The sequence below is a fragment of the Ascochyta rabiei genome, chromosome 20 (genome assembly GCF_004011695.2).
Source record: "Ascochyta rabiei chromosome 20, complete sequence".
NCBI lineage: Eukaryota > Fungi > Ascomycota > Dothideomycetes > Pleosporales > Didymellaceae > Ascochyta > Ascochyta rabiei.
Window position 1 is genome coordinate 748156 of NC_082424.1, and position 23458 is coordinate 771613.

General features: G+C 54.4%; 6 protein-coding genes across 6 annotated transcripts, besides 4 other annotated features; 2 read left to right on the forward strand and 4 right to left on the reverse strand.

Moving 5' to 3' along the window:
* Window positions 1–767: 767 nt before the first annotated feature.
* On the forward strand, window positions 768–1771 carry EKO05_0010724 (S-methyl-5'-thioadenosine phosphorylase; the record flags this gene model as incomplete). Its single annotated transcript, XM_038943606.1, has 2 exons — window positions 768–795; window positions 858–1771. The coding sequence occupies 2 exons, from the start codon at window positions 768–770 to the stop codon at window positions 1769–1771; spliced, it is 942 nt and encodes a 313-aa protein (XP_038793667.1).
* An 835-nt stretch (window positions 1772–2606) lies between these two features.
* Window positions 2607–4422, forward strand: EKO05_0010725 (Amidase; the record flags this gene model as incomplete). Its single annotated transcript, XM_038943526.1, has 4 exons — window positions 2607–2777; window positions 2826–2947; window positions 2999–3392; window positions 3442–4422. The coding sequence occupies 4 exons, from the start codon at window positions 2607–2609 to the stop codon at window positions 4420–4422; spliced, it is 1668 nt and encodes a 555-aa protein (XP_038793668.1).
* Window positions 4423–4772: 350 nt separating this feature from the next.
* Window positions 4773–5572, reverse strand: EKO05_0010726 (uncharacterized protein; the record flags this gene model as incomplete). The annotated part of the gene is made up of 2 exons (XM_038943549.1): window positions 4773–5119; window positions 5176–5572. The coding sequence occupies 2 exons, from the start codon at window positions 5570–5572 to the stop codon at window positions 4773–4775; spliced, it is 744 nt and encodes a 247-aa protein (XP_038793669.1).
* Window positions 5573–7657: 2085 nt separating this feature from the next.
* EKO05_0010727 (Mannitol 2-dehydrogenase) lies at window positions 7658–9397 on the reverse strand (the record flags this gene model as incomplete). The annotated part of the gene is made up of 1 exon (XM_038947298.1): window positions 7658–9397. The coding sequence occupies one exon, from the start codon at window positions 9395–9397 to the stop codon at window positions 7658–7660; it is 1740 nt and encodes a 579-aa protein (XP_038793670.1).
* Window positions 9398–12457: 3060 nt separating this feature from the next.
* Window positions 12458–12493: a tandem repeat.
* A 3324-nt stretch (window positions 12494–15817) lies between these two features.
* Window positions 15818–17659, reverse strand: EKO05_0010728 (uncharacterized protein; the record flags this gene model as incomplete). The annotated part of the gene is made up of 2 exons (XM_038943506.1): window positions 15818–17523; window positions 17578–17659. 2 exons carry the CDS (start codon window positions 17657–17659, stop codon window positions 15818–15820), a joined length of 1788 nt encoding a protein of 595 aa, XP_038793671.1.
* Window positions 17238–17273: a tandem repeat.
* Window positions 17660–20697: 3038 nt separating the features above from the next.
* Window positions 20698–20737: a tandem repeat.
* Window positions 20738–21587: 850 nt separating this feature from the next.
* Window positions 21588–22967, reverse strand: EKO05_0010729 (uncharacterized protein; the record flags this gene model as incomplete). The annotated part of the gene is made up of 2 exons (XM_038943562.1): window positions 21588–22859; window positions 22911–22967. 2 exons carry the CDS (start codon window positions 22965–22967, stop codon window positions 21588–21590), a joined length of 1329 nt encoding a protein of 442 aa, XP_038793672.1.
* Window positions 21709–21751: a tandem repeat.
* Window positions 22968–23458: the final 491 nt, after the last annotated feature.

Below are 23458 nucleotides of genomic sequence, written 5' to 3' on the forward strand. Positions count from 1 at the left end.
ACCCACACAGGCACCCAGAAAGGTCATGCGGGTACTCGTGACATGGCGTCCTAGTCGTAGGTTCTTGGAAGCTGGTGGTGGCTACGCGTCGTTGCCTTGCCTCAGGCAGGAGCTTGGGTGTGTGTAGACAGTTCGTCGAGCCAATGACAATCGAAGAAAGATGTGCAAAGAGCCCTGAGAGATTGAATTGAATAGAACAGTCAAGTCCTCACTTGTATTGGGTGGGGTGTCTGCCTACGTATCCGGTCCGTCATGGTGTCACGTACAGCCAGGTCATTCGCGCGCTGTATCTTCTGAGCGTATACGAGGTTAGCATTCGAATCCGCAAATGGAGATGATTTGAGCCAACGCCTTTCATTAGTCGTGCTTTCCACCTCGAATGCTTCAGTGCAGACATCCACCTCGGATGTTCTCGATCTCTCCGCAAACGTCGTTGTGTTGCGGGAGGATCTGACCCATGTCACGGGCGGCCTCCTAGCCGTGACGCACAACCAACGTGGGAGTGAGGTGCTCGTGGATGAGCGTATCAAGGGAAGTACCGGTAAGTGTTGTTCGAGTGAGGTGTTGTGAGGACACGGGCGATGACGCCATCCAGGGTTCACCCCTCGGAAGGACAGGAAGGAGCGAGCTGCCCCTCCTCGGCGCGAAGAAAATGTTGACTCGCGCGACAGTGAATGCTGCAACGCGCTAGGCCTCTCTCTCGCACCTGCCATACTCGCAGTCTCCCCTGCCTTCTCTCTCGCAACATCTCCCTCCCGTATCGCAAGATGGCCGGCGTTCCCAGCAGCTACGATGGTGCGCACCTTCCCCGCCGCACCCCGCGTCAACAGCGTCAACACGACTAACAGCAGAGACAGCGCCCGTCCACATCGCCGTAATTGGCGGCACTGGCATCCAGTCGCTGCCTGGCTTCAGGCTTGCTGCGACTCTGGACGTCGACACGCCGTGGGGCAAGCCGTCGTCGCCCATCAGCATCCTGCACCACCCCTCGCCCTCGACCGGCCAGGACGTGCCCATTGCCTTCCTCTCGCGTCACGGCCTCTCCCACGAGCTTGCCCCGCACGAGGTCAAGAACCAGGCCAACATCGCCGCTCTGCGACACCTCGGCGTGCGCACCATCATCGCCTTCTCCGCCGTCGGCTCGCTGCAGGAGGAGGTCCGCCCGCGCGACTTTGTAGTGCCCGACCAGATCATCGACCGCACCAAGGGCATCCGCCCCTTCACCTACTTCGAAAAGGGCATGGTTGGCCACGTGGGCTTCGGCGACCCCTTCGACTCCAAGCTGGCGGACCTTGTGCGCAAGTGCGGCCACAGCCTGGAGGGCGAGGGCGTCACGCTGCACGACAAGGGCACCATCATCTGCATGGAGGGGCCGCAGTTCAGCACCCGTGCAGAGTCCAACATGTACCGCAGCTGGGGCGGCACCGTCATCAACATGTCTGCTCTGCCCGAGGCCAAGCTGGCGCGAGAGGCCGAGATTGCCTACCAGATGATCTGCATGGCGACCGACTACGACTGCTGGAGGGGCGCCGAGGGCGAGGACGTCAACGTCGAAATGGTCATGGGCCACATGAAGGCCAACGCGGACAACGCAAGGCGCTTTGTCGGTGCCGTCTTGAACGACCTGAGCAAGGAGGAGCATGCCGAGCTGGTGCAGGGCAAGCACCTTGAGAACCAGACAAGATTCGCAGGCTCCATGACCAAGAAGGAGGCTCGTGGGCAGGAAACTGAGAAGAAGCTGCAGTGGCTCTTCCCCGGCTACTTTGACTGAGCAGGCCACGAGCGCAAGACTGTCCTGCTAGCAAGTACCACGACATGCAACCATAGACTTGGGTCTCAACTACCCGCGAAAAGCATTACAAATCTCAAGTCCAATGCAGCTTGGCGCACACAGCAGCCTTGCTTCCGCCCAATTCACCCAGTCAACGCTGCACCCTCTTTGGGCAGGTCATGATCAACAGCTTTCCATCGAACAGCGAGTATCGACATCATCGAAATGCGGGAAGGAACATCGATAGGTACCCGCATCCATCGTCCAATGCATGATGCGCCGCGGACTGATCTCTCAGACCAAACTCATTGCACCTTCCCGATTCGGCTAGCATGACACGCACCATCGATGAACCACCAAGCTCTGAACGTTGACTAACACCAAAGCAACCAGAACTTGTTCAGTCAACGGCACATCATCGCACTTGCAGTCCTGTCGTGATCGCTGTCAAACTAGAAAGGTAACACAAACGTTGCGATGCATGCCACAACAACGACTTTGCGTAATACAAGTGACAAGTCGGCGAAGCAGATTCAGTATTGCGTGCATATGTGCCGAAGTTGATTGTGAGAACCCTTGGACAACAGACCTTACCTTCCTTATCGCGCAGATCGACATACCTCCGGCGTCGCTAATTCCCGCGGGGAGGCAATCCACAGCATCCTTGTATGACGGGTAACGGCCGGCAGTCCCACACTACGTAGGTGCAGGTAGCCATAACGACCACATCTATAAGAACTCTTGTGGCGGTCGCAAGACGAGACTCCGCCCGATTGTCTTCCAACCATCACGTGCCTTGTCCTTCCAACGGGCGACGTCCAATATCATCGGCATCATGGTCTCAGCTTGGTTCGTTGCGAGGGTTTCTGTGGCATTTGCGCCCTTGGCCAGCGTCGTCGCTCAGTATGCTACACCTCCAGTGCTGCCTGAGCTCTTGGATGCAACTGGAGACGAACTTGTCTCTGGGCTAGAAGCCGGCGACTTCACGAGTCTGGATCTGGTTCAGGTGCGTAGCTCGTACATGGTCTTCATATCAGAAACTGACCAACCACAGGCCTACGTAGGACGTATACTCGAGGTCAACTCGACCCTTCATATGGTCACCGAGATCAACCCAGATGCCTGGAAGATAGCAAAGGAGCTGGATGAGGAGCGTGCGTGTGGCAAGATTCGAGGGTAAGTCAGAAACCACTGAGTGCTGAAGATCGATATTAACCCTCCGTACAGCCCTCTTCACGGACTTCCGATTCTCATCAAGAACAACATCGCCACTGCCGACGAGATGAACAACACCGCTGGCTCGTTTTCGTTACTTGGAGCCAAGGCTCCCCGCGATGCAACAGTTGCTGCCAAACTCCGTGCTGCAGGTGCGATTCTTCTCGGCAAGACCAATCTGTCTCAATGGGCCAACTACCGCTCTGCAAACTCATCCAACGGATGGTCTGCCTACGGTGGCCAGACGTACGGTGCTTACTATCCTGGTCAAGATCCCAGCGGCAGCAGCAGTGGAAGTGGTGTTTCAGCCAGTCTAGGCTTGGCGTTTGGCACTTTGGGCACAGAGACTGATGGCAGCATCGTGTCACCAAGCGAGTTGAACAACGTTGTTGGCATCAAGCCTACAGTAAGAGCCGTCAGTATTGCAAAGTAGGACGGAGCTGATAGTGACTTAGGTCGGCCTGACTAGTAGAGCCCTGGTGATTCCCATCTCAGAACACCAGGACACCGTTGGACCGATAGCTCGTACCGTCAAAGACGCCGCTTACATCTTGCAAGCCATTGCGGGCCCGGACCAGTACGACAATTACACCTCCGCCATTCCGTGGGCTTCCCACTCTACCAATGCGACTGTCCCGAACTATGTCGCGGCTTGCAAGCTCGACGCTCTTGCTGGCAAGCGCATCGGTATCCCACGCAACGCCCTCGGTTCCCGCAATGTCATATCTGCGCCCATCTTCGATGCTTTTGACGCCGCTATTGCCGTCCTGCGTGAGGCCGGCGCCATCGTCGTCGACAACACAAACTACACTGCCTACGCTGCCTATCTGAACTCCACAGCTGAGAACATTGTCCTTGCCGGCGACTTTGGCCCGAACCTTGCTGCCTATCTCGCGCAATTGACATACAATCCCACCGACGTCAATGATCTCGAGGAGGTACGCAACTTCACGCAAACCTTCCCTGCTGAGGAATACCCCAGCCGCGATACTGCGGTCTTCGACACCGCGCTTGCTCTGAACTTCACCAACACGAGCCCTCAGTTCTGGGCCGCCTACCAGGAGGATCTCTTTCTCGGCGGACCAGGCGGCATCCTCGGTGCGCTGGCAAACTACAATCTCGACGCTGTTGTGGTGCCCACGTTCACCGCATCATCCATCTCCGCCATCATCGGCGCTCCCATCGTCACCGTTCCTCTCGGGGCCTATCCGTCCAACACGACCGTCATCCCGAACGCACGGGGAAATCTGAATGCCACCGCGCCCAACATTCCGTTCGGTATTGCGTTTGCGGGCAAGCACTGGAGTGAGGAGAGCCTGATTGGCTTCGCGTATGCGTACGAGCAGCGGACGCATGTCAGGACAAAAGTGAAGCCGTATGTCCAGCCCAGCATCGAGTTGGCTGGTGTTTTGGGAAACAAAACAAGCAAAGTCTAACAGAGATGGGAGGTGGCACGTGATATCACTCTTGGCATGATTGGACAAGTATTCGCTGCGGTATTTTGCTTAAAACAATGGATAAGATGTTAGTCCTGTGGAACGTACACCACGACAAGAGTGGTGAAATCTCACACTTCGACTGCGACGTGGGCTTGTGAAGTCGGAACGAAGCTATTGTGTTGCCGCATGTCACCAAGGCAGGCAAGGCAGGAAGACCTTGTACATGGGAACTGTGGGTGGAAGCCGAATTCAATATATACAGGTGCTTCAACCGTAGCAAACGGCGGCTATATACACACCAGACACCTTGCAAATCCATCACCGCAACACTCCCCTCGGCGCGCCACCTAGCAGCTCTTCGTGAACCCGCTGGTCGTGCAGAGCGTTCCATCCGGCCCCGAACCAAGCTTGGTCGAGCTGCCACTGCCCTTGACGACGCCCTTGTAGCGATCGCAGCTCTTGTTGTTGCTCTGGCACGAGTCGATGATCTTGCAAGTATCGCCAAAGTTGGTATTGATGCCGCACAGCACGCCGCCGTCCCTTGCCGTCACGCCCTCGAGGATGATGTTGCGCGGGCCGCCATTTGCGGTGCAGTCGCCGCAGCTGCGGATCAGCTTACCGTAGTCTTCAGCGTAGAAGTCCTTGATGCTGACGGTGCCACGACCGTTGAACTGGAAGATCTTGTCGGCGGCGCCTAGGCCGCGGTTAGTCGTTTTGGGGCTGTTTGCCTGGCCTGGCTCGGTAACGTACCCTTTGCTCCTCCGCCGATGACGCGCGATGTCTTCCCTGCGGGCTGCTTGAATGTCGCCGCGTCTTCGCACACGTCCTCCCACCATACGTTTTCGAGCGTGCAGGCGCCGCGGCAGTGGATGCCTTCGGCTTGCGCCTTGGACAGGATTACGTTCTTGATCGTGGCCCCGTCTTCGGCGATGAACATGGCGGCTGCTTCGTCGGTTTCCGTCTGGTCCTGGCACGTGTCTGGAGAGCGGCTGTAGCGTACCATCTTGCCGTCAAAGACGGTGCCGGCAGGGATGAGCTTCGCGGCTGGGAGGCCGGTTGATGAAGCAGGCGTGGGGAAAGCTGTTGCAGTTGGGGCCGCAAGCGCGGTGCCTAGAAAAAGAGCAACGGCTGCGAGTGTGGCCTTCATTGCAAAGATGGACTGGCTTGAGGTGGGACGGTAGTGAGGTTGACCATGTAAAGGATCTCAGTGTTGCCTGGTAGTAATATATATACCATTCACCATAATACATCTACACACTCATGATATCGTTCACCTGGCTAGTATCTGATGGAGTCATGGAGATCCAGCTTGCCATTCGTGGAACCGATGCGGTCTTCGATATTGCCTCAGTTCCTCCAATGGGGGCCTTCGATGTTACTTGCAATTGCCCCATGGGGCAAACCTACATTGCGTCTCAGTGTCGTGGAACTCGTACAAGTCAAAACAATTGTCGGCCGGCGCTCTGCATGCATTGTGATATTCCTCCAATAGAGAGATTATACAGTACGAAGCTAGGATCTGTCAACCCCAGATTTAGAGAGGAGCACTGCGACCCTGATCGGATCTGACAATGCGGCTGGCCGATTCGGGCAAAAGTGCAATCAACACTCAACGCATAATTGGCCAGCAAAGCGTAGGCCAAGAGAAGAGAACGTCGCAGACTGGTCAACAACACTATACAAGACAAATCGAAGCAATTTATCGTGGCTGCTTCCAAGACGGACCCCGCAAAGATTTTCCGGGGTTGACGCTGTGGGTGCAGGGAAGCTTGGGGAGGCGCATGTCTTTTCCCCGCTGAATCGAGTCGGTACTGACGATGGCTGGCGGTCTGGACTGTTTATCAAGATTGACGTCTGCTGCAGGCACTTCCTGGTCGTAGAGCAGCTTCTTCCAGAACAGAAACCTAAGCTCGTTGCGTGTTGCTGCGGTACAAGTAAACGCCACTCGCGCGCCGGAATGTAAAAGTCAAAAGAGGGAGAAAGCGTGTCTTGGTGAAGTGCGGTTGGTTGTAGAGAAGGCCGGGGATTATGCAGCGGCCCCTGATAGGATGCGGTTGGTCGGTTAGTCAGCCGCTCTTTCTCCTTCACACAGCTTCCGTCCATCTTCGTCAACACTGCATCGATGCACACCAAGATCTGTGCCCCTATCGCGTATTGATTCTCGCAACACGATGTTCAACGTCACTGTCTCTGTTCTGGACCATCCTTCAGCATTCGGAGCCCTCGTTTTCGCAAAGGTTTTGGCGCCCTAGCACCTCGCTGCTCCTTCGTGGTAATACAGAATGCGGAGGTAGGAGAAGGGTGGGTACGCCGATGAGCGCGACTTTGCGGATGTACTGTACTTGCTCTGAAGACATGGTGTAGATGGAACTTTGGTGAGATACTGTGAGATGCTTTGTCACTGTGTAGCCTCTACTGACTTCTTTACATCGTTCACTTTTATGGCTTCCATCTTCCATCACGAGCATCTTTACACATTTTCCCAATGTGGTAACACACTAAACTTGCGTCGTACTCGAGGTGGAGGCCCATCTACCCCAAACCACCGACTCGGCTTTAACGGAGTTACGCCAGCTACACACTCAACGACTATGATATCGTACACTCGTGCGCGTCGGGCTTGTTGTTGCTCCGCCGAGTATCACGGCCTACTTTACGCGAAGTGGTGTTTGACCCTCTCGGAGAGCAGCGGAGTCATGCAAGGATAACCATGAAAGGTTCTGTATCGGGATCCCTGCCGGTTCCACGACAAGAAGGTAATGCTTGCGACGTGCTTCATGGATGCCTCAGCCAAGGACTTCGGTTTGTGTTGTGTTTGACAGATCGCTTAAGCACGCTGATGCGCTTGCGTGGATCTTCGTGTTGTTGAGGCGAAGTATGACGGACGTAGTGGATGCAAGTGGGGCTAGTATGAGATAAGGATGAACACCATGACGTCGCGAAAATCTTGCACTTTTTCGTTTCTTGAGCGTTTCAGGGTCTTTGAGGGAGCCCTAGTAAGATGTCGACGGTGTGAGTATTGGACGCAAAGGGAGGGTGAAGACATTGTTTGAACAGTTGTAAATGTGTGAAATTGTGAAAATCTAGCGTGATGCAACGCTTTCTATCGCTAAAGTTCATGACTTTTCCAAACGCCTGTCGCCGTCTATGCCTCGTATCTGAATATTAGGTGGTATATCTCTCCCAAGTATAGGTTATCCAAACCTCAATCGCTCAATCGCTAACGAAACATTTATGCGGTCTTCTCGAGGGTCTTCATAGCACCCTCGCGCTCAAGGCTGTTGTACGCGTTGGTGAGCTCTTCAACAAAGCGCTTGTCGTTGCGGAGATCGTCACCAAAGAGGTCGCCGATGCTGAGCAGCTTCATTGGGTTGCCTTCGCCACGGGCAATAGCCTGCAGCTCGTCGTTCCTGGGGTCGAACGAGAGGCTGAAATCTTTGCCCTGCTCGTCAACGCCGCGAAGGTAGCGGAACCAGGCGGCAGCGCAGAGTGTAAGGCGGCGAAGGGGCCCTCCAGCAATGATCTGCTCGGCAATCGAGGGCATGATGAACTGAGGCAGCTTGCCGGAACCACCCAGGCAAATGCGGGTGATCTCATCCTTGAGAGTGGGGTTGGAGAAGCGGCCGATCAGGGTCTGGATGTACTGGTCGACGTCGACGCCGGGGATTGTGGGAAGCAGAGGCTTAACCTCCTCGTTCATCATGTTGAAAATGTACTTGCCGAAGATGGGATGGCCAATCGTCTCGTGGATGTACTGGAATCCGCCGAGGTATCCTGCGTATCCCATAGCGGAGTGAGAGGCGTTGAGCAGGCGGAGCTTGATAAGTTCGAACTGTTCAACGTCCTTGACATCCTTGACAACCTGGACGCCAACCTTCTCGAAGGCTGGGCGGCCGTCGGCGAACTTGTCCTCAACAACCCACTGCATGAAAGGCTCAGTGACGACAGGCCACGCGTCCTCCACACCGAACTCGTCGCGGAGGTTGTGGACATCCTCCTCAACAGTCCTAGGGGTGATGCGGTCGACCATGGAGTTGGGGAAAGCACCGTTCTGAGCAAGCCATGCGGCGACATCGGGATCGCGGTGCTTAGCGAAAGTGAGAAGCATGTCGCGGGTGATGTGGCCGTTCTTCTGCATGTTGTCGCAAGACAGGACTGTGAAGGGCTTCAGTCCAGCTTCGTAACGACGCGCCAGCGCAGCGTAAACGAAACCGAAGAAGGTGCGAGGAGGGGACGCGCCAGCCAGGTCGGCTGCGATGTCGGGGTGCTCAGTTTCCAACTCGTGAGTGTTCTCGTTGTAGAAGTAACCGCTCTCTGTAATGGTCATGGAGACAATGTGGGTGTCCTCGTGAGCCATCTTGGCGATGACAGCCTCCGCGTTGTCGGGAGCAAAGAGGTAGTCTGTGATACTGCCGATGACGCGAGCCTTGCTGCCGGGTGCGGAGCGCTCAATGACGGTGTAGAGGTTGTCCTGGGGAGCCAGAGCGTTCCTCATCTCGGCATCGAAAGGCTGGAGACCGACACCGCAGATTGCCCAGTCCTTGAGACGGAGCTGCTCAAGAAGGCTGTCGACGTAAACTGCCAGATGGGCTCGGTGGAAACCACCGACACCAACGTGGACGATTCCGTGCTTGACATTGGTGCGGTCATAGGTGGGCACGGTTGCGTTCTGCAACTCGGACAGGTTGGCGTTGTTCAGCCTGAGCGACTGTGTCTCTGTGGTGTGAGGCATGGCAGCAGCAGCTTGAGAGTAGTTGCGGGATTGAGAAATTGCTGGTGTGGCAGTGTGCTGCTTTGACTGTGTGTTCTGTGCGGCAGAGACTTGGGCTGCGGATGTTGTGTTTGTAGAGTGTGAGCGTGCTGCAATGGATCGGGGAAAAGGTCTGAGGGAGGATCGCAGGCTTGAAGTAGATTGCTTCTGTGCAAAGGCGACGGCAAATTTTGCCTGCTTTGTGAGATTGAGAGGAGCCATGGTGAAAAGATTATACGTTGACCGCTCTAAAGTCGACGGGTCTGCTCAGGTTTTGTCTTTTTCTGAGGGGCCCTAGTGGGTCCGGTGTGCGGTTGTGGATGGTTGACCAAGGTATGATGTATTTTGACGGAACGTGTGGAGAAGACCTGGAACACGGGTGGCTTTAGTTTCGCATTGACAATTTTCGCCGACACAGAAGGTGCTTGGCAATGGCGACCAGACTGGCGGTCAACAAATTCGGAAGTTTGGATATAGGGGCAGGCCCAGGTGACCTGTTTCCATGGTTCAGATCAGCTAAATTTGGACCAGAAGCCAGTTGTGAACGCACAACGGTGGTACTCCGACCCAATTTCACCCACGTGGAGGACAAATTCATTACCAATCTCTCATTTCAGCTGGTGCTTTTTCCAGAGATGACGACTCCTCCCTCCGAGCTCTGTCCGTTCAAGAAAGGGGCCGAAGGCCTCTGCGGGTCTGGAGTCGTAGAACGTCCATAGCGCAAGCATCACAGCGCCGCCACACTGAGCAGGCCGGTACCCCGGTGCATACAGTTTGGGTGGGGAACTGGGAGGCGTATCCGTCGCGCAAATCTAACCCCATGCAAGGGAAGGTTCAAAAAATTTCAGCCTCGAAAGGAATCCGTCGATAGTATGTTATCGTGGGAATTTCATTGGGCGACGAGGCATTTGACAGCAATCGGACAGTCTCGCCGAGCAAGGTAGAGGCTCCTGGCGCGTGGCGGTTAGCTCCACTCAGGAACATCGCTACCATGCATGGTTAATCTTGCCCGCAGCCGGCAGCGGAGCCGTGGGGGCTGGATCCATGATAAGAATTTTCGAGAAAAGGCTAAAACGCACGGATGTATGTGTGTTGCAGCGCAGAGCACATCACAGTTCGATTCGAGCGGTGTCCGTAGGTTTGTTGGAAGGTTCCCGGAGAGGGATTGTCGAACATCAGGTCACTTATGGCGCCATTCTGTTGGCACAGTATTCAGATGCCCTTGCTGTTGAAAGTTGCCGAAGGGAGTACATCGATGCCAAGCAGGTGATACAAGCAGGAACACGTCTCAACGCACGCCTCAGAATCTGCGTTAGATCAAAGTCGTATCTACCGATTGCGGAATGTCCTTGTCGCTATGGAATGCCTTAAATCGTACCCCACGCGGCTGGAGTAGCTGATGCGTCTGGATCCTTTCAACGTCTCACCTAAGCAACTGAAGTCGTGGTGTTGAATAATCTGGAACGCACTGATCGATCAAGGTACCCTGGACATCATACCTAGCGGCGAACGTTGCGCCCGCACTGCACCATGTCGGAACGAGGTTGCCAAATGTGGGGCTCATCGTCGCTTGAAGACCAGCTTCTCCGCTGGCGCAGATTTTGCCACAGGTCAAGTCCCACTTTCCGCAGACCCAAGTAACTGGGATCGTCGCGTTGCCGGCTCCAGGCTGTGATCGTGAGTGTGTCGTCCCTCGCGGGGTAACCTAAATACGAGCCGTGCCGAAAATCTGACACTGGGTTGCAAAGCGAGTACAGTTTCTCGGCCTTCCTTCATACGTGCCTGACTATTGGCCTGGCGTCTGGGTTACTCTTGCTGAATCTGGCATAACAGAACTCGATAGCAAGGTCTTCAAACATAGCAATTACGTACTCGCGCCTTGCGTAAATCCTCCATCGTTGGCTCTGTGGTAGGAAATATCCGATGTGCCCTTATCTGCTTGTATCGGGGGTACGTCTTCTTGCCAGGCATGACTCGGTAAATTTGCTCTTGACAAGAACATCTGTCTCCGCATTTCGTTGGCGGCGGAGAAGGTAGTCGAAACAACATACCGTCGAATGAGGCAAGCCGCCACAAGTAGGGCCTAGAACAGTACACGGACAGTGGGGGAAGGAATGCCAACCCTTGCAGAGCCTCGAGAGCCTTGCCCCAGACCGTAGCCGCTCGGGCACTTGCATGGTGCAGGAAGAAGTGGAGCAGCTGTAGTGGCGATTTTGCGTATTTCATGTATCGCGTGCATCTGTCCGACAGTACAACCGTTGTGCTCCTGTGCTCTTGTGATAGCTTGTTACACAACAAAGTTTGTACCCTGTGAATCGACTTGATACTCGTGCAGCCGTCGGATAGTCAAGGTGTCGTGGAGCTCTGGTTAAGTCGTGGAGCAGTGGCCCATAGCTTCGAAATGTTGCAACCGACCGAAGATTGCATGCTGCGACATGGTTGCGGGAAGTGAGCGATTGCCAAACGCATGGCATGCACAGCTGTGGCCCACGTCTTGACCGCCACGATATGTTGTTTTTCTGCAATGTTATCAGCGCTGCGTGCTTCATTGTTGTCATGGGAATTGAGGGTGGGGTGTAGATCCAGGCAGAATGCGCTCGCCAGGCCACAATGGACTGGTTCTGCTTGTGCAGACATAACGATCTGCTGTAAGATTAGTGAGAAGGGACAGATCCAAACAGCACATGAATGTTTATGTGTGCGTGGGCGAGACGCGTTGCGGTTTTCGTCCAACAACCTGATTGATCGACGTGTCAGTGGTCCAAGCGTCAGCGCTAGCTACCATGTACGTCGGCAGGAGCTGCCCAACCTGACCACGTTCACTTCACAGAGGGTTAATATCTTTTTACTTCTGCATCTTTTGAGCCTTTTGAAATTCCCCTTTTTTTCTGTGAGTATCTTCGAGCTCGCTGCACTAGTCCCTCTGGCATCTTTTTGCAACAAACTCGAACACTATGGTTGCTACGACGGCTCTTGATTTTTGTGTTATTAGCCTCAGGGTAGCATGAAATCCCGTGATTGTTATCACTATGTGCAGGTTCTGCTGTTTGGGACAGGCGAAGGCACCTTCCATCATCATGCCCGCATTTCTACGCTCCACATCTCCAATACATTCATAGTAACAAGGCCATAGAGATGACGCCCGGCCCTTATGCAGCCTTTAAGTCTTACAGGTGAGGGCTATTAGTATGTCTTGCGCATGATACTTCAATCACTCTCCGTTTGCTCACTTTCCTGTGCACAGTCAATTTTATCCTCGCACAAGCAAGCAAGGTTCTGTGACTCCTCCTCCTCCTCCTCCTCCTCCTCCTCCTCCTCAGCACTTCATGTCCAGTTTCGCCTTATGTCAAGTCAAAGAATTACTAGACCCAATACATATCTCACTTTTGGAGATACCGGTAGGGCTGAGAATCGTGTTATACAAGTCGCTGATCTACTGTTAGGCATGGTAACGATATTCGCACTTTCAGTTGACTACGTCCACGACATCAGCTCAGAGACAGATAAGGATACCACAGGCTTTGTTCTGTTCGTGATCGGGCATTATTGCATGGACTGGCAAAGACATTCGGCCTTCAGATCCCTAATCACTCTCAGAGCAGTTTCCGCAGCGTGTACATGCAGGATTCCAATGATACAACGCACTGATTATTTCAGTCTCTGGAAGTGCTCAAAGCGCTCCAGAAGTGTAGTTTATGCTTACGTTCACCGCTGACGTACTAACCATGCTCCAACCTCCAACGCTTGCTTTGACTATGTGCATTGTCCGAATGTTGTTGCATGTGCTAACCATGTTCATGTTTGGTGGAAGCGGTCTTGTATCTTCTTCTTGCGAGAAAGTTTTTGAGTGCTCTGCTCGTCAGGCTGATACTGTAGATGGTGATTCATCTCCAACTGCTACTACTATAAACACACCCTTGTCTAAAGTCTTTCACTCACATAATCAAACATCATCAGTAAAGGTCCCAACGGGTATTCACCATCGACAAAGCCGACATCAAGATCCTACTTAATCAAATCTCAACGGTAAAGAACCCAATACAGCAGCAAGTGCAGCTCAAGACGCGCGCGCAGCGCTAAAAGGAGGCAGAAACTGCTGGCAAGGCCGAAGACAACCGTCAGGAAAAGCATGCGACGCGGAACTGGAATCGCTCGCAGAAGGAGCTCACGAAACGCTCGATTGGGCGGCAGCGCACTTTGCTATGCCCTCTGGCGTTAAGGCTCTGGCCAAGTTGTTATCGGCCCACCTAAGACTCTACCGGCTGGATACTTCTCTCCGTTCACTCGTCCCCTTAGCTCTCTCGACCCGTCGGACCTCGTCTGATACAGATACCAGCTGTCAGTATGTCCCCTCCAAGTCCAAATCAAGGCATTGGCTGTGTTGAGTTCGACCTCAGGAACATCAGCGGAGCCTTGGTGGTTTTCAAGCTCCAGCCCGCAACGTCATTAGTGAGAAAGCGTGGTACGGCGGCCTCCAGGCGTATCAACACCTCAGGAACCAGAATGAACAGACATCACCGCTCACCATCCAGCGCGGCTCAACCGAGAATGTTGACGTTGCGATGATCTCGAATGATGTGGAGGGCAGTCACCAAGGCTGCGCGGCGTTTGGTGTTGGATGACCAGAGCCGTCGTTATTGTTTCTTTGTTCTGTATCGAGCTCACAACGACGTTTGAGAACTTTCCTCTGTGGTTTATCAACGATTCTGGAACAGTCCTGTCACGCCTGTGAGGATTGCGTTTCTCTGATTTTGAACACGTCAGTCCTATCGAGGTCACTTCCTGGAACGATAGCATTTCATTCTCAACCTAGGAGTGAGTAGCTGATTGCAGGTCCAAAAGTTCATCCGCAATCCTCCGATACTGATGTTTGAGCTGCAGTTACAGCGAAACCATGATAAAGAAGACAGCTTCATGAAAGCAGCATTTGATCAGGCCAGCTTCAAGGGAGACTCACTCTAGCGAATTACAACGCAAGCTTGGGTAATGTTAAAGCATACATTGTGAGCCGCTTGATCACCATCAAGATCATGCACTAATCACTGCAAAGGTGTCGTCACCTCTTCGTTAGAACACTTTGTAGACATAATAGATCCCTGAGACTGCCTCCCATTCCTCTCACTGTCCGATCTACACTTTGATAACTTGCTCATGGTGCTGAACCCCAGGGTCGATGTGCTGCTCTTTCACGACGCCCGTCTTGATGAGACCCATGTATAGAAGTTGAAACGCCGACAAGAGGTCATCAAGTACATCGGTAGTGTTTTAGTCCGTCGTTTATTCACTGATCGAAATCCACGACGAACCTGAAGCCGTCTTGGATCGTAGAGTGAGCAGATGACGGAAAATGTCTACCGAAGCCCTTCCAGCACGTACCGAATCGCAACAGACATCACTGCGATAAACCCTTTTCTTGCTCAAGAAGGTATTTCTCTACATCACAAGAGTCCCTTTCTCGCCTGTCCCAGCTACTCTCTCCGCCAAGCCCACGTGCCCCCTCTCACTCGCTCACCCTGATCCTGCGGGAAACCGGCACCATGCCACGCCACGCCTCACCAATTACACACTCTTTTTCTTGTTTTCGCTCCACAATGGTACGGTCACCGCGACGTCAAGCTCTCGCCCAAGATCTTCGCAACGCTTCATACGCCCAGCAATGCCGATGTCTTGCGTTTTGCTTGACGCTGGTGGGGCCAAGTGATGGTGTGTTGCAGTAGTGGCCGTGGAGCGCATGAGGCTTGAAGGATCTATAGCGGATCGATGCGTGTGGAGTGATCTGCGATGGATGAAGTGCGCCAAGACAGAGTGACGGTGGTGGAGCGGAGGTCTCAGTGGCCGAGCGCAGCTGAATAGCTGGGTTTAGAGAAAGGCATGATAGCGTTTAAAGTTTGACTGAATCTGTTCGCTCTTGCGAACTGCGTTGCAAGCTTCGTCGCAGCTAGGCGGGTGCAGCAGGTGTAGTCCTCTCAAGCCGATTCTACGATCGGGCATATCGGTCTTCGCAGTTCAACGATCATCGCTTCATCTTGCGCCTCCACAGATGCGATGACCCGCGTTCAAAGAGGCTCACTTCAGCGTCAGCCAAGTCTGATCGACTCGTTCTGTGGGTAGTGTGGATACAACCCATATCACCTCAAGCCACCCAATCACTGTACACGTTCTGATGTCAGGAAAGAAGATATGCGAGTTGACAGGTAGAAATCCAACCACATGGGAAGGAGATCTGAGGTTGCATCACTGTACAGGGTGTAGCAGTTTCCAGTACACACGAAGTGACTCGTTTGTTGCAACGGTTCGGACAAAACTGTAGCAAACCTGATATTGTGATGACGGGTTGAAAGTGTACAGGAAATTTCCACGTGAACTTCTGCAATCGGACTTTCAGTCAATGTAAGAGTAGTGTTTATCGTAATGTGACTGGAGGTTGAAGAGGGCATCAATCACATAAAAATCCATGAGGATGGAGAAAGGTGTAGAGAACATCATGTATTTAGCACATCAGACCGCTAATTGCTACTCGCCACGCTTGTATCACTACAGGGAAGAAATCTATATCATGCCGCAAAACGAGCGAGTATCGCTGAAAGAAAGAGGGTATTCGTAAACCAGTAGACAATTTTGGAACTGCAGAAGACCAAACGCTTACTTGAAGTGAGGGGCGTTGAGGACAATACCCATGGCCAGGCCACCGATGGTGCCAGCAATAGGGATAGTCATGATCCACGAGAAAACAAGGAGACCAACTCGCTGCCAGTTGACAGCCTTGATGGTACCGTTGCAGAGACCGACACCGACAGTAGCACCGGTGATGCACATGGATGTCGAGACGGGGAGGGAGTATTGCGAGAAGATGAGGACGGTAAGCGCGGCGCCCATCTCCATGGAGCAACCTCTGCTAGGCGAGTGGTAGGTGATCTTGTTACCCATGACCTTCATGATGTTGTATCCGTAAGTGACGAGACCCAGAGACAAAGTGGCGGAGAGAACAGCAAGCTGCCAGATAGGGACAGGGGCCTTGGACTTGGAGGCGCTACCAGTGTTCCAGGCAGAGTAGATGACAGCCCACGGACCGACAGCGTTACCGATATCGTTGGCGCCGTGAGCGAAGGAAGCAGTGCAAGCAGTAAGAACTTGGACGAACGAGTATGTGTGCTCGACCTCGTTGGCGTACTTGGGGGCGTGGGAGTAGACACGCTCCATGCGCCTGCCCTCAGGAGTACCGTGGATACCAGTCTGGGCTGCGTGGATGTCGTAGTTGGCACCGTAGAGAGCACCAACAACGATCATGGCAGGAATGCGCTTGAGAGTGATGATCATGTTCTTCTTCTCGTAGATCTCACCAGTCTCGATCTGGTTCTGGTGGAGGTAGCGCATAGCCCAGCCGAGAAGGCCGCTCTTGGTCCTGAGCCTGGCGTGGAAGCGGTCCTGACCCTGCTGCATAAGCTCCTTGTAACTGAGCTGACGGTCCTCGGTGACAACAAGACCCTTCTCATGGTCGGCAGGAGTGATTTCGTCGGAGGAGCTGTCGGACTTCTTGAGCTCAGGCTTGACCTCTTCGTCGTGGTGCTGGACAACAGCGTAGTCGGGGACGCGAGCAGCCTCGGCACCCTCAGGGGAGGGGCGGCGGAAAAGGAGAGGGCCCATGAACATGTGGTACCAGCGGACGGTGTGATCCCTCTTGACGACGCGGGCGTGGAGGTAGGGGACGAAGATGAGGAAGGAAAGAAGGGCGAGGCCAACACCGCAGCTGACAGTGACGGTAGCGACATACCACGCAGGCTTCTTGTTAAGACCGAGGTTGGGAGATCCCTTGTAGACGATCGAGAGGGTGCAGACGGTACCGGCGATGAGGAAGAAGAAGGGCGCGGTCCAGATAGCCCAGGGCACGGGGTTCTTGCGGAGGTGAACAGTCGTCTTGATGAGCATGAAGATGATGGCACCAAAGCAGGCGGAGGCAGCAGGAGCCATTCCAAGACCAGCGAAGATAGCACCAAGACCCTTGCCCTTGTTCCATCCCCACTGGACCTTACTAGCACCAGCGACGGCAACACCGACACCAGCAACGGATGAGATGAGCGAGTACGAGGACGAGACGTGAGCGGAGTGCCTTGTGCACCACATGACCCAGATAGAGGCACCGGCCAGAGCGCAAGTAAAGGCAAGCATCTGAACACCGGCGTCACCCTTGAAGGCATCGGGAGGGATGATTCCGTTCTTGATGGTCTCAGCAGTACGGGCACCAACCGTGATGGCGCCAACCATCTCGAAGATGGTACCCAGGATCATGGCCTGGCGGTAGGTGACGGAGCGGGACGAGACCGAAGTAGCCCAAGCGTTGGCAACATCGTCTGGAGTGGGAGTCAGTCACTGCTGGCGTGGTAGGCGTTGGCGAGACTACTTACTAGCACCGTTGTTGTAGGCATCGAGCAGGGCAAAGAAGGTGCCGATGGCGAAGACATAGTTGTACTGTGTGAGGCGCGGCATGGTGACGGTGAGTGTCTGCAGGCACGCAGGTGTGTGCTGTAGTACTGAGCTGGAGTGAAGACTGCTGGCTGGAGAAGTGAACCAGGGGAGTCTGTGAGACTCTATATATGCAGGCAATGTCTCTGCTGCGGCTTAGGCTGCTCGTGTAGGCGCTGCTCGTGGTACCGCCTGCTGCAATACCCTAGTGATCCAGCCCTGGTCGGAACACGGGCTAGAGACGCATTTTGGAGCAGCCATCAGCAGTCAATCCGCCGTGTCTGCTGTTTGCACACGCTCGGCCAGTCACAGTGCGAGCCTGGAGAGTGAAAGAGCGCACACGTTCTTACGCAGTATGTTCTCATTGGCGGGGGCTGTCCGCTCGGGATCGCTGCGCCTTGGCACAGAGACAGCCTACTCCACAGGCACTAGCGTCGAGGTGTCAAGCTTCGGAGTGGAATCTTGAGCATCTCGAGCTCGAAATCAGGCACTTGGACCGAAGCTGAGGCTCGGCGCCCAGCGAAGAGGCGTTGGAGAAGGAATTAGCAGACTTGGCGATGCCCGATGTCGACGACCAATCAGCTCACCCACGTGGGCTCAAGTCCTACTTCAACTCATCGTTCCCCTCCACGCAGCGTGCTCGCAACGGCTTGCTGTGCCCCGGTTTTGTGATTGCTTTGTTTTACCTTCCAGAAGCGCGTTGCAGCGCTAACATCAGGCCTTGGCGCACCAGGATCGATTTGCGATGAGCTGCGGACAGCATCCGCAGTATTGGAAGAAGCGAATGAGAAATGCGCCGTCAAGAAAAAATTCAATGCGACCCTCGTGGCCACATTGAATTGCCACGGGACTCGCCGACGCTGACTTTGCTGCCAGTCCTACCGAGGTGTCAGATCAACCAACAGCAGCCATGTATCCGCCCACCTGGTCCCCATCGCAGATCCGCAGCACGGATAGGGCACAAGAGCGTGTTGAATTCGATATCTCTGGTACTAGATCCTGGCGTCAGGGGGGACATGGATATCATCAGCCCAGGATTCATCGCCAGAACATCCCGTGGTAATGGTTCTGAACAGGGACAACAGTCGGCGTGCGCGCCTGTACCCGCCTGATGGCCATGCAAGTAACCTGCAAGTTTCGTCGATTATGGACAGAGCAATGCAACCAGGCACACTCGCCGCACCTCTCCATCAATCTTTGCAATGCCGCAAACGATCATGACGAGAGTTTTCGCCACGCGTTGCGGCCTCCTCGAGGGAGGCGCAGGTAGATCCATGATTTTCACGCCATGAGCGCAACGTAGACGATGGTCTGACTTGGCGCATCATGATCCAGAGGAACTCAACTCGGTCTACGCCGACGGAGCGCGTGTTGGATCCTGTAAAGCCACCAAAGCTGGTGTCAATCTCCGCATTCAGCTCAAGCTGTGGGGCCGAGTGCCATCGAAGCCATTGCTCAGGATCTGATGCAGCACGCCTCGACCGGGGAGCAGCGAACCGCGTGGGATCGAAGAGTTGTAAGAACACGTGTGTCGACAGGTCGATCCTCTGAGTGGTTATCTTTGCCGCGCACTCAGTATGATTTCTCCAGCGGCAAGGCTGGGTTGTTTACACAGCTTGTACGAGGGCAGGGGTGGTTCTCATTAGTTACTGGCTATGAGCCTGACCTAGAATAAGCTGTGTGCGTCTCTGGCAGGCTGCCTTGCTAGAGACGCCTTGGTGTTCACGCCAGCAAGGCAGCCTTCCCTTACACGGCATCGAGGTGGACATGTGGTTCGCATTGTGCAACGATAAGCTGACTGTCTCTTACAGGCTCACCGGGGAATGCTGTTACTGCGAACGGGTAGTTGATTGGTGAAAGCACGCAAACGGTGATGGAGCGCACCGAAAAGCTGGTCAAGAACGCTAAATCCTAAGCCGTCTTAGCTTCGACTTGTCTAGCGACACTCCCAACTCGCAACGCCTCCAGACTGCAACCACACATGGCAACAGACATACACAACAAACAACATATCACGTGAGCTATAAGTATCGATATCGACGGCGCTCCTGATGCATGTCGTCAACACAAGCTCTCATCCCCAAATCCTCCTGTCTTGACCAATCTTGAGCCCAAGACTGCACAATGCCGACTTCCGTCTTCGTCCTCCACTACACCTGCAGCCCACAGCTCAATCTTGGCCTCACTCCCAAGCTTCAATGCTCAGTCTTGGGGATCTCTTTGAGAATCTACTGTTAAGCGTGGGTCCTTGCTGGCTCCCGCCTTACGTCCAGCCGCTGCGCGGATCCTGTATTCCCATCATACAGGGTCCAGCAAGGCGCCCGGCCCTAATGACAGCCAAACCATGATGATGCAGTATAGCAGTGTTGAAAAAGGTCTCTGCCGTCAGCAGGAAATGCAGAGCGACGGTGCGATATCATGGTTTGCTGACCTTCGTGTGTTGCGTAGAGCTCAGGAACAAATTCTCACCGTGCGTATCGACAGACATGCCACCTTGTTGTAACGACCTCGCCACCCCGAACCAATCGACCACCCTAAGCTCTTAGAACGCTGCACCTCTGCGTTTCCCCGCGCCACACGCGCCAAAGGTTTTCCATCCACATCTGCGCTCAGGCCAAGCCTCTCCAACGAGCAGCCGATCAGTCGAAAACCCGCACATCTACACCGTCTTCTGTGACGCGGGTAAGCAAACTTGACTCTTACAGCAAGACGACCATCCTGCGTGGACACGACCTCCATTCGATCGCGATCGGGACACACCTCCCGCGTCACGTGAGCGATGCAAGATTGGTGTTTACAGAAAGCAACAGCAGTAGCAGCAACAACCGCTGATGCCATACCCACTACCGCACAGCCTTGCAATAGCTAGCAACCAGTTTCGATGCAAGCAAAGGGGTGTTGAGTTGAGACATTACAGAGTAGCCTTTAGCTTTGCTTCTGCATAATGCAGCTGCTCTGTAGTAAAGTGGGGAAGTAAGAGTGGGCTGGTAGCGGTGTGCAGTAGACAGACGGTAAGTGTAGTCTTGGATGTACTGTGCTACCCACCCATTTGAGCGACGTGAAAAAAGAAGAAGAAAAAAAAAAGGAAAAGGAAAAGGAAAACAGGGGATGCGATACAATGCAACAAGAGACAAGGAAGAGATTCCTTTCCTTCCTCTTTCATGTAAAGTAAGCACGTAAACTCAATAGCTGATTAGTGTACCCTCACTCTTATTATCCTTCTTTGTCTTGACTGGCTGCGAAGCTAATTCGCACACACTACTGTGGTTGTGTAGCTTGGTTAGCAGGGAGTAGCATCTACACTACAGGCACGAGGATTAGCAGCAGCGATAAAAAAGATGGAGTATCGTGTAGTGTTGTGTAGTGTTGTAGTATTGTGTAGTATTGTGTTGTGTATACATGGCAGCGAGATATCAAAGAAAGTGTACTATTGTTGATGAAAACAACTATTCAACCCCACAACGCCGGATATTATGCCCTGAACGGAAATGCGTCAATGCGAAGATAGCGGCTGGAGGTGGGTCCTGTCGTCTATGGTATATCAAAGGACAAATGAGATGATGCTGTATGTAGAATGAGGATTGCGGAACGCTTCAAGTAGATAGGGGGACGTGAGAGGTCGTGTTGTGTCGTTTGAGTGTGTCGTTTGAGTATGTTGTAGAGTATGTTGTAGAGTATGTTGTAGAGTATGTTGTAGAGTATGTTGTAGAGTATGTTGTAGAGTATGTTGCAGAGTATGTTGTAGAGTATGTCGTTTGAGTGTGTTATAGAGTATTTCATTCGAGTGTTGTAGAGTATGTCATTCGAGTGTTGTAGAGTAAGTCATTCGAGTGTGTTGTAGAGTATGTCATTCGAGTGCTGTAGAGTAAGTCATTCGAGTGTTGTAGAGTATGTCGCCGAGTGTGTGGTTCAAATGTGTCGTGGCATGTCGTGATTTGTCGTAGAGCATGTCTCAGTAGGCGGCCGTCTTGGAGCGGAAGAGCGTCTTCATCAACGACGGCTCCTTCTCCTTGCGTCGGCTGCTGCCCTCTTTGACTGTCTTGCTGCGACGCGTGTCGGACGTCTTGCTGGTGTGCGCGCTGCGCTCGGAGCGTACGTCTGAGCGTGCGCGGTGCGATTTGGATCGCTCGCTCTTGTCGTCTCTGATCTTGGCGCTGCGGCGCGACTTGATGTCGTCTTCGTCGAGTACACCGGCGTCGACAAGCTGGCGTGTGGCGCCTGGTGTGATGAACTCGCCGTCGACGCTGCAGCCGGAACTCGCGGCTTCGACGTCTGCAATGCCGCGACGCCAGAGATCGATGCGGCTCAGCTCCTTGGTCTCGAGCTCATCGAGCTGGTAGGGCTCCTCCACGGCGCGCGCCTGCATGGGGATGGGCATCTGGACTGGGCCGCCCACAATGGCCATCTCTTCGTCCTTCTGTTGCTGGATCCTCTTGATGATCTTGTAGCCACCGAGCGCGACAATGGTGACGCCCACGGCGACACCACCGGCGATCATAAACTGCGGGCTCAGGAGCAGGGCGGCAACAGCAGGGAAGCTGCCCTTGAGGGTCATGAGCACGCCAGGGCCCATCTTGCTGACAATGGCGCTGATCTCGGCGAGGGTGAGCGACACGGCGGCGAGGGCATCCGGGTTCTTCTGCAGGTTCTCGATCATGGCGGTTGCCGAGTACTGCAAGCAGTTGGCCTCGTCGAGGAGCATTGTGATCTTGGACGCCTTCTCTTTCAGGTCGCCGTCGTCGTACTTCTTGTCGGGCAGTGGTGGGGGGATGTCGCCGTAAGCTAGATCCATGTCGATGTAGGGTTCCGAATGGGAGCGCTGGGTCTGCCGCCGCGAGGAGGGGATCTGGTCCGAGTTCCGCCGAGCAAGCTCCTTCATGTGGCCTTCGCGGGCACCTCCAGCAAGGTCATCCTCGAAGCGGTGGCGGCTGCGCGGGCTGTCGTTTGCGTAGAAGCTGTCGGTGTAGCCACGCTCTAATGTCGGGCGGCCATCCGGGCGGGGAGAGGTGTGGTGATGTGACTTGGAGCGGTGAGTGGCCTTGGAGTGCGAGGACCTGCGCGAGGATGCGCGTGACTGAACGTCGTCTTCGATGCGCAGGGCCTCGACGCCCTTGGTCAAGGCCAGCTTCTCGCGCACAGCAGCATCGCGCTCGGCCTTGATCTCGGCCTTGCGCTCGCGGTAGGCGGCTTTGGCCTCCTTGAAGACGCTGACAATGTGCTTGCTCTGTGCGGCGTTAGTGGGGCTCCTATCTTATCGGCGAGGTAGTGCACCCACGCTGCTCACGACCTTGCCCGACTTGTTGATGACGGTGATGGTTTCTCCGACGCCCATGGCGGCTGGATGCGGTGACGGTTGCGCTGCAGGGTCGGGACGATGCGGTGCTGCGGCGTCAGGACAATGTGGTACTGCGGCGTGCACGATGTGGTGCTGCGGCGTCTGGACGATGTGGTGCAACGGCGGCGCGCGCAGTACTTGATCTACCCAAGGACGAGGCGGTCAGGAATCATCAATGCTTCGGAGACGGGAAGGGAAGCCTTGCTCGTGCGCTCCACAGCTCCACATGGAAGCCAAAGGGTCGGTAGGACAAGAGCAGTCTTTATTCAGCCTTCACGATGGAGCAGGGGCGGGGGCACGAGGAGTGAGGCGTCTGGCAGATTGTGACAGACAGCCAGTAGGAGGAGGGGCAGACAGCGAGACCAGACGAGGGAGGCCGAGATGGTTCCAGCCACGGCGCACTCTATCGTGACTGTGCGACGTCTCGCGCAGGCATTCGTTCGTCTGTGGCAGATGAAGCCGGGGATGACGGGCGCCTCAGCGTGGTT